This window comes from Tauraco erythrolophus, chromosome 9, assembly GCF_009769465.1.
Source record: "Tauraco erythrolophus isolate bTauEry1 chromosome 9, bTauEry1.pri, whole genome shotgun sequence".
Taxonomy (NCBI): Eukaryota; Metazoa; Chordata; class Aves; order Musophagiformes; family Musophagidae; genus Tauraco; species Tauraco erythrolophus.
Window position 1 is genome coordinate 41,718,896 of NC_141473.1, and position 20,149 is coordinate 41,739,044.

Genomic DNA, 20,149 nt, shown 5'->3' on the forward strand with positions numbered 1-20,149 from the left:
AGGTTGGATCTAAGGAAGAAATTCTTCACTCAGAGGGTGGCGAGGCACTGGCACAGGTTGCCCAGAGAAGCTGTGGCTGCCCCATCCCTGGAAGTGTTCCAGGCCAGGTTGGATGGGGCTTTGGGCAACCTGGTGTAGTGGAAGGTGTCCCTGCCCATGGCAGGGGGGTTGGAACTAGATGATCTTTGAGGTCCCTTCCAACCCAACCCATTCCATGATTCTATATTGCTTCAGACTGAGCATGTGCAAAGCGAGCCTCGCCACTGATCTTTTGCTTACCTTCATCTTTTCTCTCCTGCAGTCCCTCCCCCATCACCTGAAGTGCCAGGACACCCACTCTCCTCCAGCGTAGTTGTTAGTAGGAGGCCAGTGCTGCAGCATCCAGTCCAAACCCCATTCCCTGGAGTGCTCTGGGAGCAGCAGCAGCCACCACCTTGTCTCCATCCTCGTACAACGCTCCTGGTTTGAATGCTGTGCTAATAATATACGTTAAACATGTAATATTAATGTGATGTTTTACAGGTTAAAATAGCAGAGTTTTCTCGAACTCCCGAGGATTTCTTAAAGAAGTACGATGAACTGAAGTCTAAAAATACAAGACATCTAGATTCTTTAGTTTATCTACTGTCAAAACTCACCGAAGACAAAGAGGTTTGTTTCTCCTTTAGAACTGGGAGTGGTTTAAGCGTTCAGCAGTAGCGACGGTGCAGTGATTTCAAGTGCAGCACGCTTTTTGATCAGCAAAACACGTTGAAATCAACAGATAAGCAGTTCTAGCGTTTACTTAGTTATTAAAGCACTGCTGAGAGTCACACTTCTCTTGAGATAAACCACTAAGACACAGGAAACTGAGGCAGAAGGACCTCTGGTCTGATTCGGCACGACCATCTTATGGGTGTGTGTTCTTTGCTTTAGTGTGTGCTGACCAGTGTTCACAAAATCTTTTCTTTTTTGTGTATGTACAGACACTCCAGTATTTGCAACAAAATGCTAAAGAAAGGGCAGAACTTGCAGCAAATGCAGCAACCAGTGCCACTTTTTCCATTCCCTCATCCACGTCGAAGATATCTCTGCAGGAGCTGGAGGAGCTACGCAAGCAGCTGGGCAGTGTCACGGCCAACTCCAGTGTGCAGCAGGTACTGTCTCTTCCCAAGCTTTGGGCACAAAACCTTTCCCTTCTGCTCATGTGTACAGCTGTGCTCTTAACTTCCATCATCTGGTGGAATTACAAATGTTCCTGTCTGGGCAGATAGTAGTCAGGTGATGTTAAATCTGAATAAAAGTGGCCTTTTTCTGTTTAAGTCAGTTAAGGTAAGTCATGTTTAGGTCACGATGGTTCTAACTGGTGGGGGGTTAATGTCATTTCATTTTCACGTTTCAGACAAGCAAGCTTTAAGCCTTTTAACCTTTCCTTTGCTGCCTGTGGTGGTGCTTGTTCAGGAGCCCAACAGCCACTGTGGCATGGCCCCATCCGTGCCAGGAGCCCTGCTCTCTCAGATAATGTGGGTAGGACGTCTCACCTGGTTGTTCCCCTGGTGGACACAGCCATTCCCTGTACTTGGCTGTCTGAGCTCCTGAAATAAATGCTGCAAAGTGATCCCAAAGGCAAAAAGGAAGGAAAAAAAACCTGCTGTAGAAGTAAACTGTATCATTGCAAGACTGAGGCTTAAAAGACAGTTAAGCAAGCGTTTCATTGTCAGTAGGCCAGGAGATAGGAAGTGCAAAAGGGTTAGAATTTGGATTACTTCAATCCAAACTTCTATTTCCTGTCATCATTTGTATAAATAACTATACTGTGGTGGGTTGGCCTTGGCTGGCTGCTCTGTCACTCCCCTTGCTCCATAGAACAGAGGGAGAATAACATGATGGAAAGCTCCTGGGTCAAGATAAGGGCATTTTGGCTGCAGAAGGCACAGGAGCAACTGTGTGTGGACAGTTATTTGGACAGAGGTGGTAAATGGGGAGAAGGGGAGGAAGAAAAGATGCTTAGAGAATTGTAGTGAGTGAGCAACTGGACAGTATCAAAAGAAGTGTGGCCAGCAGGTTGAGGGAGGGGAGAGGGGTTGAGAGCCCCTCTGCTCTGCTCTCTGAGACCCCACCTGGAATACTGTGTTCAGCTCTGGGGCCCCAGCACAAGAAGGACATGGAGCTGCTGGAGCGGGTCCAGAGGAGGCCACGAAGATGATCCGAGGGCTGGAGCACCTCTGCTATGGAGACAGGCTGAGAGAGTTGGGGCTGTTCAGCCTGGAGAAGAGAAGGCTCCGGGGAGACCTTCTAGCAGCCTTCCAGTACTTAAAGGGGCTACAGGAAAGCTGGAGAGGGGCTTTGGACAAGGATGTGTAGTGACAGAACACGGGGCAATGGCTTTAAACTGAAAGAGGGGAGATTTAGATTGGATCTAAGGAAGAAATTTTTCTCTCAGAGGCTGGTGAGGCACTGGCACAGGTTGCCCAGAGAAGCTGTGTCTGCCCCATCCCTGGCAGTGTTCAAGGCCAGGTTGGATGAGGCTTTGGGCAACCTGGTGTAGTGGAGGGTGTCCCTGCCCATGGCAGGGGGGTTGGAACTGGGTGATCTTTGAGGTCCCTTCCAACCCAAACCGTTTGATGAATTTATGATTCTATGAATATGTGCAAATGCTTCCGTTTGAAGTTTTGTAGCTCACCTTTGTCCCAGAGGTTTGTTTCTGTTCTGCTTCTGATGACTGGTCAATCAAATCCAACAGGGGACAGGCCTCCAGGCTCTGAGTGTGACTGTCCCTGAGGATGCCAGCCTGCTTGTGGGTGCTCAGAAATCACACGCTGAGCTCTTCTCCATCTGTTGGGGCAGGCCTGCGCCCCAGCTCAGCGGAGGCATGTCTGTGTCTTGGTAGTGCAGGGGGTCTGAGGTGTGTGCTTCCCTCAGCTGCTGGTTCTGCAGCACCCTGTCTTGGGCACGTGGCAGCGTTCGTGTTCACGACGCATCCGACCAGCCTTTGCTGTGGAGCTCTCTAGCTGTGGCCATACATGGTTTCTTGCCTGTGCTGGCTTCTCAGTGGATACTGGGTTACTCCTTGTTCTGTGAAGGTCTTTTTGTGGCTGAGCAGAGCTAACACCTTCCAGGGAACACCCTCCTGTGAAGATGCTGACAGTAGATGATGCATCTGCCACCAAGTGGGGAGTTCGCTGTGGTGGTCAGATCACTTCAGGCCATCGATGGCTCGAGGAGTGGACCCTCCATGTCCAGTATTCTGGGACACCTTCAGGGTCTCTCAGCTTGAAGGGCTGTACATGCATGTGATGATGGAGAGTTCAGATCCTAAACAGAGATGCCAACCCCACCCCACTAGGCAGCAATGATACCAGCCTTACTCCATGTACGCTGTGAAAGTACCCTGTGAAATACGTGTCTGTGCAGACTGTTTACCTGACTCCTCCAGATCTTCTGCAGATGACCTGAATCAGGTGGTTGATTTAGATTGGGAAGGGAAAATGGACTTCCAGTAAGATAACTGGTCTTTTTAATAGGATTTATGTGCCGACTTGCTAGAAGAGGAAAGGAGAGTGAGCGGTGTTCTCTGGGATGTGCAGTTCACAACCAAAGGAATTGAAAAGACAGTGCAAGCCAGTTAAAAAGATTTGTGCCTCTCTGCTGCTCCATTTATACTTTCTTCAGACTTAAAGAGCTGAAACTCTGATGAAGGGCCCTAATGGGCAGGTGGTCAGGGCCATGGAGTCAGGACGGCTGTATCAACTCACACAGCTGAAATCTCTTGGCCCAGAGTTTCTGCTAGAGCCACTTCCCAAGAGGACTGTCAAGTAGTCATCATAATTGCAACTGATTTATTTCTCCTTCTGTGTTCTAGAAGCCAGGGTGTGCACTGGCATGGGCCCTGGAGTGGTCCTTCACACCGTGCTAAAGGATGTGAGAGACCTACTTGAGAAAGTTTATTTGTGATCCTCGTGGCACTGTCTTCATAGATCTGTTGGAGCGTGTTCAGAGGAGGGCCATTGAGATGATCCAAGGGCTGGAGCACCTCTGCTACGAGGACAGGTTGCGGGAGCTGGGATTGTTCAGCCTTGAAAAGAGAAGACTTCGGGGGGACCTAACAGCTGCCTTCCAATACCTGAAGGGAACCTAGAGGAAGGCTGGGGAGGGGCTTTTTACAAGAGTGTCCACTGATAGGACAAGGGGAAATGGGTTTAAGTTGAAGGAGAACAGATTTAAATTAGATCTTGGGAAGAAATTCTTCAGTACGAGGGTGGTAAGACTTTGGAATAAATTGCCCGGAGAAGTTGTGGATGCCCCCTCCCTGGAGGTGTTTAAGGCCACATTGGATGGAGCCTTGAGTAGGCTGATCTAGTTGAGAGGCGTCCCTGCCCATGACAGGGAGGTTGGATTAGATGATCTCTGAGGTCCCTTCCAGCCTGTGCCATTCTATGATTCTATGATTCGTTCACTGGGCATGGAGGATAGCTGCTGGTGTTTCCACAGATCTGCTGCAGCACTGGTAGGAGGAACTGCTGGGGTTGCCCAGTCCAGCCTCCCTCTCACAGCGGCACTGTTGCTCACACTAGATCAGTGCAGCTATCGTTATGTCCGTCTGAGCCCTGCAGCCCTCCAGGAGGGAGATACCCCACCTCCCTGCTGACCCCCCCATGGCTGCTCCCCCCGTGGGAAGAAGCCTCTCTTTCTGTCTGATCCCAATATCCCAAGAGGCAGCTTCTGTCTGTGGCCACCTGCACCTCCTGCCACTGCTGAGGCGAGCTTGGCGTCACCCATCGTCTTGGTCCTTGTCCTTCTTGTATTTGCAGGTGTTCTTAGACCTCCTGTTGGCCAGACCCAGCAAAGCCCAGCTGCCCCCACCACTCGTCCTTGGTCGTGTGCTCTAGGTCCAGCGTGTGCCCACCACTTCCTGGGCAGCAGGGCTGTAGTGCAGGGAGCCCTTTGGCGCAGTTGGCGCTCACCGAGCACGAAGATGAGCTCTTTCTCTGCTTCGTTGCTTAAGATGCTGGATGCAGGTTCCTCAGCATGGCAGTGGCAAGCTGCCCACCCTAGCCTCTGGGCTTTTAAGTGCCAGGCTGACACCTGAGGGCCACGTTTTCACTCCTGGAAGTTTTATCCAGGCTGTCAATGAAGCCTGTAATGACAACGATCTAAGTTTTAAGTTGCAGAGAGGTGATTCATGCTGCTGAGGCACGTGCTTTGTCACCAGTGCTGTGCCACCTGCCCTGTGATGACTTGGCACTGTCAGAGAGATCATCCAGTGATCTTTCAGCAGTTGGAGTTGCTGCTCAGACTAGTTTTGGCCCAAGAATCATTGAGGTGGTGAAAGTTACGTGTTCCCTTTCAGGTAGCTGTGTCTTTTATAGCCAAAACTGTGTCAACTTTTTTGAGCTCCACCAGTTAACACATTCACATTAGAGCTGGCTGAACTCCATCAGAAGCTCCTTGCCTCTTGTCATCCCGGAGAATGACTAGTTGAAGAAGAACCAGTCCCTCGATGAAGAAGGTTTTGCATTTGTTTCAGGGTTTCTGGCTACTCCTTTTCATGATCGCTGTAAGGAATAAGCCTCAGTTTCTGCCTTTTTATCAGGGACAGGTGCCACAGCCCACACCCTTACTCCAGGCATGCCCCAGTAAGCTCCAGACTGTGAGCTCACAGGGACAGAGGTTCCAGCATGCTCCCTCACACTGCCAGGAGCTCATCTCATTTCAGGGACTTCCCTCAGGCACTGGCAGCTCTTTGGCTTATTCTTGTATAGTACGGAAGCAGGGAATTTTACAATAGGTATTTTCCAGGGCCAAGAAGGAAAGGAGACTATTGGATGAGGAATTGGTTGAACAACTGCATCCAAAGAGTTAGTCAATGGCTCAATGTCCAAATGGAAACCAGTAATGAGTGGTGTTCCTCAAGAGTCCGTACTGGGACCAATACTAATTAATACCTGCATCAATGACGTACCTAGTGGGATTGAGTGCACCCTCAGCAAGCTTGTGGATGGTGCCAAGCTGAGTGGGGCAGTCATGCTGAGGGAAGGGATGCCATCCAGAGGGACCTTGGCAGGCTGGAGGAATAATGGGCCCACGTGAACCTCGTGAAGTGCAACAAGGCCAAGTACAAGATCTTGGACCTGGGTGAGGCAATCCTGACTATCAGTACAGACTGGGGGATAAAGGGGTGGAGAACAGGGTTCTCTCTCTGTGGAGAAGGTCTTGGGAATACTGGTGAAAAAAAAAAATGGATATAAGCCAGCAATGTGCACTTGCAGACCAGAAGGTCCAGTGTATCCTGGGCTACATCACAAGGAGCATGGCCAGCAGGTTAAGGGAGATGATTCTTCCCCCCTACTCCATCCTTGTGAGATCCCACCTGGAGTACTGCATCTAGCTCTGGGGTCCCCAGGGCAAGAAAGGCATGGACCTGTTAGAGCGGGTCCAGAGAAGGCCATGAAAATGATCCGAGGGCTGGAGCACCTCTGCTTGTGAAGAGAGGCTGAGAGAGTTGGGTTTGTTCATCCTGGAGAAGAGAAGGCTCCAAGGAGACCGTAACTGTGGCCATTTGATATGTAAAGGGGGCTTATAGGAAAGACAGAGTAAGACTTTTTACCAGGGCCTGTAGCGACACGACGAGGGGCTTTAAACACAAAGAGACTAGGTTTAGATGGGATGCTCCATCCCTGGCAGTGTTCCCAGTCAGATTAGACAGGGCTTTGAGCAACCTGATCCAGTAAAAAGATGTCCCTGCCCACGACAGAGGAGTTGGACTGGATGATCTTTAAAGGTCCCTTCCAACCCAAACCATTGTGTGGTTCTGTGATCTGGCTTCGTTTTGGCAGTCAGAGACAGGAATTACTTCATGACTCTGAGTTTCCAAGGCATGACTTTCATATAGTCCATCTCGCTGAACTAGCCCTGTTTCATAGGACTGTCTTCCATCCACGTGTGCTGCCGAGATCTTACCTGGCTCGGTTCGGTTGTGAGGTCTCCCATACTCAGCACAATGCCTCAGGAGCTCTTGGACTTAGATACTTTCTTAGTCTGCTCTCTCATAAGTATACGTGGTTCATGGAGATGATGTGGTGGTGACGTCCCTGGTTTGTGGAGCGTTTCTTTCAACTCATTCCTCCCTGCCGTTTGGGAAGAGGTGATGATGGCTGTCCTTCCTAAGCAGAAGCTTGTTCGTACAACCATGTTGCATAGGGCCAGTGCTACAGGGAGATCTTCCATTCCAGGTCTTCCTCGAATGACCTGGAGCTCAAGATGATACGGAAAATGCACGTGATGCTTTGCTCTTTTAGCCAATGTCTGTGTGTCCGGATCATGATGGACAGGTAAATTACGGTATGCTACTTCGACAGAGGAGTATTTTCCCACCGCGTGAATTTAAGGTTTATAGAGGAGTTCAAGTTGTTTCCCCACGTGAAGGACTCAGTCCTACACTGAGATCTGCTATTTTGTGTGACATTTAGTCATCCTTTGAATTGCTGACAGCTTACTTGCCGCTTCTTCCTTCTCCATACCCTCCTATGAGAGTCCTGTTTCTGTTGGGGAAGCAGAGGAAATTGAGGTCCCTCTAGCAGATCACATGTGTACAGGATAAGTAGGAATGTGGTGTGGCTTTAGGGTGCCTCTCTGACCTGAGGACATTGTACTGGTCTTACGCCAGCGGCAAGGTTGCAGCAAATGTGCCCTGGAACTGGTGCTGCTTGGAGTAGTTGTCCCACAGCTGATGCTTGTTGGAAGGATTTTGAGACCCAGCACTGGGCAGCTCTGAGGATGTGAAAAATGGTCGGGGCCTGCCACAGCGTGCATCACCTACGTCTGACGTGTAGGAGTGCTCTTCTTTAAGATGCAAAGCTTACACGTGCGTTTGCTTCCTTCCCAAGTCCCTCTCTCCTCTGAGACCTCCTGTGAGGTGTCCCATTTCACACACACATCTGTGGGGCTTCAGAAATGGCATTCCTAAGTGCGTCTCCTGTGTTTGTGCGCTTGGGGCTCTAACTGTTCCTGTAGGTTGCACATCTCCCAAGCCTCTCCAGCTGATAATTAATCTCACGCTCCATTTATTTTAGTGTCAGAGACCCAGAGCCAGGGCTGGAAAGTCTTTTGGTCTTTAGGAGCTGTGCTGGGTTTATGTGGTGGAGTTTTGGTAGCTGAGGATGGGCTACAGAGAGAGCCCCTGTAAGGAGCTGCGAGAAGCTTCACCAGCTCCAAGTCGGACCTGTCTCTGGCCAGGGCTGAGCCAGTCAGCACCTCTGTGAATAAACATATTTAAGAAGGGACAAAGAAACCTGCACCATGTGGGACCTGCAGCTGAGAGGTGGGAGGAGGGGACCTGGCCTCCCAGGTGGACAGCTGCTCGTGCTGGGCTGCCGCCACCGGACTGGAGATGGCCGTGGTGGCACAGCTTGGAGAGCTCCAAAGCGCCCCCCTTCCAGGGCACCCGCTGGGCCAAGTTCATCCTGCTGGCACTGCCAAGGTTCGTTGGGCCCGATGTGGCTGCAGCAGAGAGAGGACTGAGACCTGAGAGAAATGGCCATGCAGACACCAAGGTCAGTGAAGATGGAGGATGGAGGAGGTGTGCTGGAGCTGGGATTCCCCTGCAGCCCATGGTGAGATGGCAGGCGGCCCTCTGCAGCACGTGGAGATTAACGGTGGAGCAGAGATACACCCACAGCCCATGGAGGACCCCATGCAGGGGCGTGGAGCAGGTGGCCGTGCCCAAAGGCAGCTGAGACCTCGTGGGACGCCTGTGCTGGAGCAGTCTGTTGGTGAAGGACTGCATTCCATGGGAGGACCCCACGCTGGAGCAGGTGGCCATGCCCAAAGGTGGCTGTGACCCCATGGGAAGCCTGTGCTGGAGCAGTCTGTTGGTGAAGGACTGCACTTCATGGGAGGGACCCACGCTGGAGCAGTTCATGAGAAGCTGCAGCCTGTGGGAAGGACTCACGTTGGAGAAGTTTGTGAAGGACCATCTCCCGTGGGAAGGGACCCCATGCTGGAGCAGGGAGACAGTGTGAAGAGTCCTCCTCCTGAGGAAGAAGGAGTGGCAGAAACAACATGTGCTGAACTGACCACAACCCCCATTCCCTGTCCCTCTGCTGTGGGGAGGAGGCAGAAACATCAGGAGCCAGGTTGAACCTGGGAAGAAGGGAGGAGCGGGGGAAGGTGATTCTAAGATTTGGTTTTATTTCTCATTATCCTACTCTGATCTGGTTGGTAACAAACGAAATAATTTTTTTTCCCCAACTCGAGTGTTTTGCCCGTGACCGTAACTGGTGAGTGATCCCCCTCTGTCCTTGTCTTCACCCTCGAGCCTTTCATGACATTTTCTCCTCCCCATCCTGCTGTGGGAGGGAGGAGGGAGTGCATTGTTTCCCACTTATCTGCCTGTGGATTACCTGGATTGCATTTGGCACAGTGGGCACTGTGCAGAAACCACGTTCAGAGGTGTTGGGTAGCCCGTCTGCAAGTGCCCCTGGAATAAGATATTACTGCTTCCAGCTTCTGGAAGGAGTTTGCTGCCTTTCACGTGGTGTGCTTTGCAAACCATAAACTACCTGGTGATCGTGTGTGTCCCCGTTCTGCTCCCTTATGTGTGCCCTGACTGGTGGGGAGGGGTGCAGAAAGGTGTTATTTGATGTACCCTCTAATAAAAAGGTGACCAACTGTATAAAAAAATCACCTCTGCAGCACTGAGACCAATAGACTAGATGGTATTGGGAGATCAGATCCTACGCCGTGCTCCTGAAGCATCAGCTATTCTACTTTCTGTTCTCAAGTTGTCGGTTTACAGTCGATTTCTGCTTAAAATTTGAAATTTCTCAGACTTCTGAAGATCTCTTTTTCTCCCTTCTCTCTCTCTCTCTCTCTCTCTCTCTCTCTTTCCAACAGCCTCTTGAGCTTACGCGAAAAATCCTCCGAGATAAGCAGAACAAGAAGAATTCTGGTCAGCCCATTCCAGTATTTCCATCCTGGGTGTATGAGAGACCTGCACTTATTGGTGATTTCTTAATTGGCAACAGTTTAAGCACTGACACGACGGTACCTATAGGTATGTGGTATTCCAGGGAAATTGCACTAACATTTTGTGGTTTATACGTGTTCCGAAGTGCCGTTCGGATTTCACGGCACTCAGGATGAAAGCAAAACTTGGCTTCTCGCACTCTGCAGATGAAGAGTGAGCTTCAAAAAAACCCACCTCAGACTTACTTTGTTCACAGTGTTTCTCCTGTGCTGAATTCCAGCCCCACGGGATCTAAACTGTTTTGAGTTTCCTAGTCCTTCTTCTCTCTTGAGTCACAGCCTCCGTGAAACCCTACTGTAGGAGTAACACATCTGTATTCTCAGCTGAAAAATCTGCAGTCATACCTGACAAGGTAGAATCATAGAATCATGGAATGGTTTGGGTTGGAAGGGACCTCAAAGATCATCCAGTTCCAACCCCCCTGCCATGGGCAGGGACACCCTCCACTACACCAGGTTGCCCAAAGCCTCATCCAACCTGGCCTGGAACACTGCCAGGGATGGGGCAGCCACAGCTTCTCTGGGCAACCTGTGCCAGTGCCTCACCACCCTCAGAGTGAAAAATTTCTTCCTTAGATCTAATGGAAATCTCCCCTCTTTCAGTTTAAAGCCATTGCCCCTTGTCCTGTCACTACACACCCTTGTAAAAAGTCCCTCTCCAGCTTTCCTGTAGGCCCCCTTTAAGTACTGGAAGGCTGCAATAAGATCACCCCAGAGCCTTCTCTTCTCCAGGCTGAACAGCCCCAACTCTCTCAGCCTGTCTCCATAGCAGAGGTGCTCCAGCCCTTGGATCATCTTTGTGGCCTCCTCTGGACCTGCTCCAGTAGCTCCATGTCCTTCTTGTGCTGGGGACTCCAGAGCTGAATGACTCCTGCCGCTCCTTTCCCAAAGGAGGAGGACTCCTCACACTCTTTTCCCTGCTCCAGTGGATCTCCTCCTCACAGGACAGTCCACAGACTCCTCCACCGTGAGCCGTTCCCGCAGGATGCCATCCTGACCCATCGGATCGCTCCGGCACGGGCTGTTACTGCAGTCACGGTGCTGAGGGAGCTGCCGCCCGCTCCGGAGTGGGTCTTTCCATGGACTCCAGATGTGTCTCTGCTTCATTGCGAGTCCCATTCCCTATGCCCTCCCTCAAGCACCTCTGCTCCAGCCTGGGCTTCTCCCCAGGCTGCAGTGGGTCTGTGACCCACAGTCTGTCATGGCTGCAGAGGGGCTGCAGCCCCTCACCGTGGACTCAGGGCAATCTCTGCTCCAGCACCTCCTCGTGCTCCATCCGCTCTGACCTGCTGTTCGTGGGGCTGTTTCTCTCCATCTCAGCCCTCTCCGGATCACTGGGCCCAGTGGCACCCTGGCACAGGATGCTCCCACGCTCTCCCTGCCGCACCACCACGGCCATCTCCAGCCGGTGGATCGTTGCCGCCTTCCGTCGGATAAGCTGTGCCGTGGTTGGTGGTGTCGCCACTCTTCCCTGATCTTCTGGTGCACTTGGTTATAATTTGGGTTGAGGCCTTTGTGCTCCTTTGCAGCTGGTTTGCAGTTGACTTCACCGTTCAGAGACCCTGTAGTTTGCGGTTCACCCGCAGCTTTTTCTGGGCTTGGTGTCTGTATTCCAACGGTTTTCTTGATATTTGAATGTTTCAGTGGAGGGGAAGTAGGGGCAGTTGTTGACAAGATTTGAGCTCCTTGGGTACAGTGTGACCGAGCCCTTTTGGGTGGAAGGATTAGCAGCACAAGCTCTGGGTGATGTTCTCTTGGCCACAGATTTCGGATGTGTAGCCCTGTCTGCTTACTCTCCCTACTGGAGAGACGCTTTGGACAAGGGGGTGTAGTGACAGGACACGGGGCAATGGCTTTGAACTGAAAGAGGGGAGATTTAGATTGGATCTAAGGAAGAAATTCTTCACTCTGAGGGTGGTGAGGCACTGGCACAGGTTGCCCAGAGAAGCTGTGGCTGCCCCATCCCTGGAAGTGTTCCAGGCCAGGTTGGATGAGGCTTTGGGCAACCTGGTGTAGTGGAGGGTGTCCCTGCCCATGGCAGGGGGGTTGGAACGAGATGATCTTTGAGGTCCCTTCCAACCCAACCCATTCTGTGGTTCTACTTGGTTTGCTTTGGATATGAATGAGCAAAGGATTCTCTTTTCCTGGAAAGCAAGGTAGATGATTTTGGAGGTGACCCTAACTCAGTTTTCATTCTCTATGTCTTGATTCAGCTTTGTGTGATCTTCCTTTGTTTTCTTTGGATGGTAGAATGTCTTCCTTTCAAGCTTACTAGATTGAAATGATACGAGTGAATGATCAGGTCGTACTACGGCACGTTCTGATTGTGTTCTTTCTTCGTCTTCTCTTTGAAAACAGGTACTTTGCCATTAGCCTCCCAGGAATCCATGATTGTGGAGGACCTGCTGTACGTTCTGATAGGTGTGGATGGAAGATACATCACAGCACAGCCTCTCGTAGGCCGGCAGAACCGAGCGTTTTCAGTCGATCCGAACTTGGACTTGTCCATCAAAGAGCTGGTGACCAGGATTCTTCCCGTAGCAGCAAGTTACTCTGCTGTCACCAGGTACCAAGCTGACTTCTGTCAGAGGAGGATGTTCTCCTTTGAGCATCAGGTTGTAGAATAGAGAGAATAACATCTGTCATTGTGCAGATGTTAACTTCCAAACTTAATTTAAACCTATGGGGATATAAAATAAGAATGACAATTTCTTTGAATGGGCTTTAGCTACTTTTCTTTTTGCTGGGTTTCTCCTCTGTGCTGCTTGTTCACTTCTTCGTTCATCTCACTGCCGCTTCGTCCAAACTTGGTCTTGGTACATTCAGGCAAAGTACAAATAGGATTTGTCTGCTTATTCTGGTTTGTCTTTTCCCACTCTGCTTTTTTCCTGCTTTTTTCTCTCTTCTGCGTATCCAGGACTGAGACAACCTTTGTGTGCTTCTGAGCAGGAGAACCTACTACTGCCTAGTTGCTGGTAGCTACCTTAAGTAGCTACCAGAATCACAGAATGGTTTGGGTTGGAAGGGACCTCAAAGATCATCCAGTTCCAACCCCCCTGCCATGGGCAGGGACACCCTCCACTACACCAGGTTGCCCAAAGCCTCATCCAACCTGGCCTTGAACACTTCCAGGGATGGGGCAGCCACAGCTTCTCTGGGCAACCTGTGCCAGTGCCTCACCACCCTCAGAGGGAAAAATTTCTTCTTTATATCCCATCTAAATCTCCTGTTTTTCAGTTTAAAGCCATTGCTCCGTGTCCTGTCACTACACGCCCTTGTCAAAAGTCCCTCTCCAGCTTTCCTGTAGCCCCTTTAGGTACTGGAAGGAAGTAGTTGTTAAAAAGTCTTAGTATAAGGTACACCTCGCTAACAGCAGATGTTTGCTGTGTAGATGTCTGCGTTTCATTCAAAGTCCCCAAAAGATCAGCAAAGGGAAGGACGAATTTTTAGGATGTGATTCATCCAGCCTCTTTCATGTGTGTCCTTCCAGATGATTATGACTTGTGTTCAGAAGCATCTGTCTCTCTCCACTAATGTGTATGGAGCCATTGGAACCATTCATCACTGGTCAGATGAATCCCTACCATGACATGTGGTGTCAGAAGCTAGCAGCAGTGCTTTCCCCACATTTCTGGGTGCACATTGCTTGCTTTTGAGATCTTTTCCTGTCCTCTAATCTGTTGCTTACGCAAAAGACAGTTGCCTTGAAAAATCTTGGCTCTTACTTTTTGCATAGCTGTTTTATAAATAATTCTAGTTCCTCTGCAGTTTGAGAGGAAATGTCTTCCCGCAGCTTTCTGTACTGGGAAATGTGGTAATGGGAAATAGAGGGGCACAGAGCAAACGTGGAACCTGAAACTCCAGCTGAAGGCTGGTGCACTTTCCAACACACAATCTACTCGTTCTCTGAAGATAAAATTCCTGAAAATGATAGAAGTTGCCTTGCCTGAAAGAGTTTCCATTTTGATTTTCACAGGTTTATAGAGGAGAAGTCTTCTTTCGAGTACGGACAGGTAAACCATGCTCTGGCTGCTGCTATGCGGACTCTAATCAAGGAATACATGATACTAATTACCCAGCTGGAACATCTTCAGAGACAGGGACTTCTGTCACTGCAGAAACTCTGGTTTTACATCCAGCCCACAATGAGGACCCTGGAGATCCTTGCTTCACTTGGTAAATTTCAAAAATACAGTCCTTACATTTTGACAGGTACATGACAACTTCTGAAAACGGCACAGAGCAGCAGTACAGGCAGGACATGTGTCATTTGAATTTTATGTTGTATTAAAGAAGAAAGCCAAGGGGAATTGTACTTGTCAGAGCACTGCTTTTGGTTTTGTTTTCCAGAGGGGTGGGCTCTAGGACGGAATCTGCCCTTCAGAGCTGTCGTGAGGCATGTCCGTGCCTTTTACCTTCACAGTCCATGCCCTTCAGTTCAGTTATTTCCACCACTGCTGTCTCTACTCAGCTTCTTCCCAGATGCCTCCCCAGCTGTGTGTGGATGTATAACCACAAACTGATTCAACCAGAAGGAACCCCTGGAAGTTTCTAGTCCAACCCCTTGCTCACGGCTACAGCAGGTTGCTCAGGGCCATGTCCGGGCGAGCCTGGACAGTCTCCAGCAGTGGAGGTCCTCCACTGTTCTGGGCCCTTTCCCATGACTTCACCACCCTTTTTGTGAACAGTGGTTCCTGTACCTCCAACTGGAACTTCCCTTCTTGTAACTTTTACCCATTTGATGTTGTCACTGTGCTCCTCCAAGAGGAGTTTCTACCATCTCTAGAACCATTCGTTGGATAGTGAAGGAATGATGCTCGACAATCCCCAGCTTCATCTTCTCTCAGCTAACAAGCCCAGCTCCCTGAGGCTCTCCTTGTATGCCCTGAGCCCCAGCCTCCCACCATCTTACTAACCTCTGCTGGACTCTTCATTTTGTCATTCCTACTGGGGACCCCAAACTTGAGGGAAGTGTTCCAGGTGTGGCCTCACCAGTGCTGGGCAGAGGGGGATAAGCGCTGGCCACGTACCCCTGGATGCAGTTGATGTTCATTGCTGCAAGGACACGCTGCTGGCACAGAATCGGCTGGTTGTCCACCAGGACCCCCTGGTTGTTCTCTGCAGTGCTGCTTCTCAGCCAACTGGTCCCAGCCTGTGCCGTTGCACGAGGTTGTTGGTCACAGATGCAGTTACCTCAATAATTTTGGTTAAACTCTTTGGCATGAGAATGGCTGTACATTACTCAGCCCAGAAAATTTATCTGGATGTAAATATCTCCGGGGGTGACCTTATAGCGGTCTTCCAGTACCTCAAGGGGGCCTACAAGAAAGATGGGGAGAGGCTGTTCAGGAGGGCCTGTTGTGATAGGACAAGGGGTAATGGTTTTAAAATAGAGGGAGGTAGATTCAGATTGGATATTAGGAAAAAATTTTTTACCATAAGAGTTGTAGAACACTGGAACAGGTTGCCCAGAGAGGTAGTGGATGCTTCATCCCTGGAGACGTTCAAGGCCCGGTTGGACGAGGCCCTGAGCAACCTGATCTAGTTGGAGATATCCCTGTTCCTTGCAGGGGGGTTGGACTAGATGACCTTTGAAGGTCCCTTCCAGCCCTAACCATTCTATGATTCTATGATTCTATGATCTGTTCTATTTACAATCTGTAACTGAATGTTCCCTCTTGGTATTGGCTTTTCCTGAATTTTTCAGTTTTTTGGAACACGGCAGTTAGCCAGCTACCTTGAAGTAGAAAAGATGTGAAACTCCTGGCAGTACTGTATTCCCGTCCCTACATCCCTTTTGCGATGACAAAGTACCAATTTCACTGTCAGTCTCCCTGAATCCCAGTGTTGGAGCTCCGTGCATGGTTGCCTCAGCGTTACAGTTGAGAACAGAAGGGCTTTTGAGCTCAGAGGTTTCTCAAACGAGCCGCTGAAGTGGATGGTTTTCCCATTTCCACCTGGAATGTGGATCTCGATATATAGGAGGCTTTTAGACTGTGTCAGCTTTTTGTCTAACATCTCTATTTTTAAATTTCAGCTACTTCTGTGGATAAAGGTGAGTGTATGGGAGGATCAACCCTGAGCTTGCTCCATGACAAGACTTTCAATTACACGGGGGACAGCCAGGCCCAGGAGCTGTGCCTGTATTTAACCAAGGCAGCCAGCGTGCCTTATTTTGAAATTCTGGAGAAGTGGATATATCGAGGCATCATTAATGATCCGTACAGGTAAAGAACAGTTATGGAATGAAAATGAAATGCAAAAGTTAAGAAATACTGTTTGGGTCTTTGGCTTCTACTTTTTCAGTGCCCTCCTCCCTCTGCTTTGTAGAGTCTGCACAGCCTGAGGGCCTGGACCTGGCAGCAGCAGGTGGAGGAGGCAGCACTGCAAGGAAGGGGAGCTGCTGGGGCGTGTTTAACTACATTTCTTATTTGATTCAGTGGTTTTACAGCAGGAGGCACTCTCACTTGCTTTATTTTTTCCAAATTCAAGGAAATTACATGCAAAGCTCAATAGCAGAACTGTTCAAATATGCAGTCCGCTCAGATTCCACCTTACTGTGCCTGTCCCCCTTTAAGTCACAACCTCATCCTCTTCTCCTGGGGCACGAGTGTGCTAACCCAGTGAATCTGTTAAAGGTAGTCCACTAACGATCTGATATGAGCTAATGACACTCCCTGAAGTTTCTTGGCTTTTGTGGAATCATACGAAGCATTTCGCTGTGTTTAATAGTTTATGCAGCGTTCCGGTTTCCCACATTTTCAGAATCCTAAGTGGGGCAAAACTCAAGTGAAACTAGCTAAAATTATTGCCTTCCTGATGGTGAGAAGGCTGACTTTTAAAAGCCAGCTTCCTCACCTCCACACTGAGAACCAAATAACGTTTAGACTTGGTTTGTGAACCCTCTCAAATTCTGTTTCTGCTGTAATTGATTGCAGATGAGCAGAAACACTCTGCGTAGTGCTTCTTCTTTTACTGCAGATACAGACTAATTTCAGTTCTTGATTGGAATGTGTTTTTGTGAGACGTTATTTCTGATAGATCATATTACCAGTTTACAGGTCAAAAAAAAAAATAATCCTCATTGTGCTTCTTCCTGCTTCTAAATATCTGTTTTAACTGTTCAGTGAGTTCATGGTGGAGGAACATGAGCTGCAGAAGGAGAAGATTCAGGAGGACTATAATGACAAGTACTGGGATCAAAGATACACTGTTGTTCAGCAACAGATTCCCTCATTCTTGCAGAAAATGGCTGACAAAATACTAAGCACAGGTAGGTAAAGATGCACTTCTGACATGAGAGGAATCTTGAGAGGAGCATTACCATTCCATTCTTTTTGTAAAGATAAGTGTCGCCATGCTTTGGCAGGATATGGGATTGTCCAGCCGAACTTCTCAGAGGAGCAGAAGAATCAGATTTAAAAAGAACCTCGAATCCTGAGGCTGAGAGTGTTGGGGCTGTTCAGCCTGGAGAAGAGAAGGCTCCGGGTGATCTTATAGCAGCCTTCCAGTACCTAAAGGGGGCCTACAGGAAAGCTGGAGAGGGATTTTGGACAAGGGTGTGTAGTGACAGGACAAGGGGCAATGGCTTTAAAATGAAAGAGGGGAGATTTAGATTGGATCTAAGGAGGAAATTTTTTATGATGAGGGTGGTGAGGCCCTGGCACAGGTTGCCCAGAGAAGCTGTGGCTGCCCCATCCCTGGCAGTGTTCAAGGCCAGGTTGGATGAGGCTTTGGGCAACCTGGTGTAGTGGAGGGTGTCCCTGCCCATGGCAGGGGGGTTGGAACTGGATGATCTTTGAGGTCCCTTCCAACCCAAACCATTCCATGATCCTGTAAATAAAACAACACATGGGATGGAGTGCAGCAGCAAGGGAGGCTGGCTGTCTTACTGCTTCATTTCATGGGTACAGTTTTCTAGCAGCTAGCTAGGTGGAGCTAGACAGCTGAGGTTTGAACATGCTGAGTTTTATTTCGGGTGTGTAAATGAAGCATGCAACCTGATGGCTCCCATTCTTCTCTCCCATAAGTGAAAGAACCCTCTAAAAGCTGCTTCTGAAGTGCAGCGCCGGATCTGCAAAGTTTCTGCCTATCTGCAGAGATGTTTTGCCACCACTGGGAAACAAAACCGTTTCTAAGTCTCTCCTTAAATGTGATACTAGGTGCCCGATTTAAAATTCTGTATCAGGTTTTGAAAAGGGCCTGAATCCTTCCCAGCTTTCAGTAGAACTTAGTGTAAACGTTTCACAGCACATCTTTCCCTTGAAGGCAGCGGCCTGAAAATTTTCCTGTTGGATGTACTGTAGGTACGAATATGGGTCACTCTTTCTTTTTGCTCCTAGGGAAATATTTAAATGTTGTGCGAGAATGCGGACGTGACGTTACCTGCCCTGTGGCCAAAGAGGTCATCTATACCTTAAAAGAGCGAGCGTATGTGGAACAAATAGAAAAAGCATATAACTATGCTAGCAAAGTTCTTCTGGATTTCCTAATGGAGGAGAAAGAGCTGGTGGCTCACCTGAGGTTTGATTTATTTTACTGTTAAATAGATCAGTTCTGGTAGTGGGCATAAGTTTTTGAAGTTAGCTCTCTTTTCTTGGGGTATTATTCATGTGTTCTATTTCCATTAGAAAGGTTGACCTGAAAACATAAGATGTGGGTTTTTTTTCTGAAGTAAAAAAAAAAAAAAAAAAGTAAAATCATAGAAATGCTGGGGGGAAGGATGTCTGGGAGTCTCTAGTCCAGCTTCCTCAGAACGCTGTTGCCCAAACTACGTCAGGGCAGTTGTGTCTTTGTCTAGCCTAGTCCCGAAACCCACCCTCAGGTAGGGACATCCCCTGGCTCTCTTGTGGCTTGTCCCATGGCTGCATGTCACTCCCACCCAGGAAGGGGGTTTCCTAATATCATCTGGTATGATCAAGAAGAGTTTAATGTGAATAAGAGATGGTTTGATATTAAGCATCTCACCAAATATATGCCCTGGTTATTGTTCATGCAAACATAGGTAGTTGGAATAGAGTATTAGTCCCAAGTTCCACAACAGGAACTATGGCTCCAACTAAGAAAGGTTGTGGGAAGACCTGAAGATCCATGGTTCATGCCTTTGAACCTGATATGTGCCTTCCTGCCCTGTGAAAACCACCAGAGGACACGCCTTGTTTCATGAAAGGTTATAAGGGCTGTCCAAAGCCTGTCAGTTATTAAGGAGAGTCTTCCTAGCCTTGCTAATGACCGTCATGCTTCCAAGCCTTCTTTGCTTAATAGGACTGTTCAAAAGACACTGACATCTGGAGCTCTGGTGGCACGTGTCCTCTGTCAGGCCCTTCTATCACAATGTAGTTTCGAATTAGGGTGTTGCTCAGCCTCTCCAGCTGGGGTTGATGTCTATGACCTCCTCATCTTTGAAACAGGCTCTCTGCTAGATCGTTCGGCATATTATGCCTGACAAATTTGGTGGCCTTCTACGATGGGGTTACAGCATGGGTGGATAGGGGAAGAGCAACTGACATCGTCTACCTGGGTTTGTGCAAAGCATTTGACACTGTCCCACACCACATCCTTGTCTCTAAACTGGAAAGACATGGATTTGACGGATGGACCACTCGGTGAATAAGGAATTGGCTGGATGGTCGCACTCAAACAGTTGTGGTCAACGACTCGATGACTAAGTGAAGACCAGTGATGAGTGGTGTTCCTCAGGGGTTGGTATTGGGGCCAGTGCTGTTTAACATCTTTGTTGACGACATGGACAGTGGGATCGAGTGCACCCTCAGCAAGTTTGGTGATGACCCCAAGCTGTGTGGTGTGGTCAACACACTGGAGGGAAGGGATGCCATCCAGAGGGACCTTGACAGGCTGGAGAGGTGGGCCTGTGAGAACGTAATGAAGTTCAACAAGGCCAAGTGCAGGGTCTTGCACATGAGTTGGGGCAATCCCAGGCACAAGTACAGGCTGGGCGGAGAACAGATTGAGAGCAGCCCTGAGGAGAAGGTCTTGGAGATGCTGTTTGATGAGAAGCTCGACATGAGCCGGCACCGTGCGCTGGCAGCCCAGAAAGCCACCCGTGTCCTGGGCTGCATCCAGAGCAGCGTGGGCAGCAGGTCGAGGGGGGGATTCTGCCCCTCTGCTCTGCTCTCCTGAGACC

At 49.3% G+C, this 20,149-nt stretch overlaps 1 protein-coding gene across 6 annotated transcripts in view; it reads left to right on the plus strand.

The window, feature by feature from the left end:
• Nucleotides 1-20,149, plus strand: part of TUBGCP2 (tubulin gamma complex component 2) — a 41,322-nt gene that overhangs the window by 3,192 nt on the left and 17,981 nt on the right. For 4 of the 6 annotated variants that reach the window (XM_086616648.1, XM_086616649.1, XM_086616647.1 and 1 more), the window contains exons 3-10: nucleotides 523-651; nucleotides 966-1,136; nucleotides 9,874-10,033; nucleotides 12,364-12,571; nucleotides 13,982-14,181; nucleotides 16,043-16,232; nucleotides 17,133-17,278; nucleotides 18,348-18,528. In XM_086616648.1, coding sequence (XP_086472774.1) covers nucleotides 523-651; nucleotides 966-1,136; nucleotides 9,874-10,033; nucleotides 12,364-12,571; nucleotides 13,982-14,181; nucleotides 16,043-16,232; nucleotides 17,133-17,278; nucleotides 18,348-18,528 — 1,385 coding nt within the window. Of the gene's footprint in view, nucleotides 1-522; nucleotides 652-965; nucleotides 1,137-2,040; nucleotides 2,044-9,866; nucleotides 10,034-12,363; nucleotides 12,572-13,981; nucleotides 14,182-16,042; nucleotides 16,233-17,132; nucleotides 17,279-18,347; nucleotides 18,529-20,149 lie in introns of all 6 variants that reach the window. The other 2 variants (XM_086616650.1, XM_086616652.1) reach the window with 2 other exon arrangements.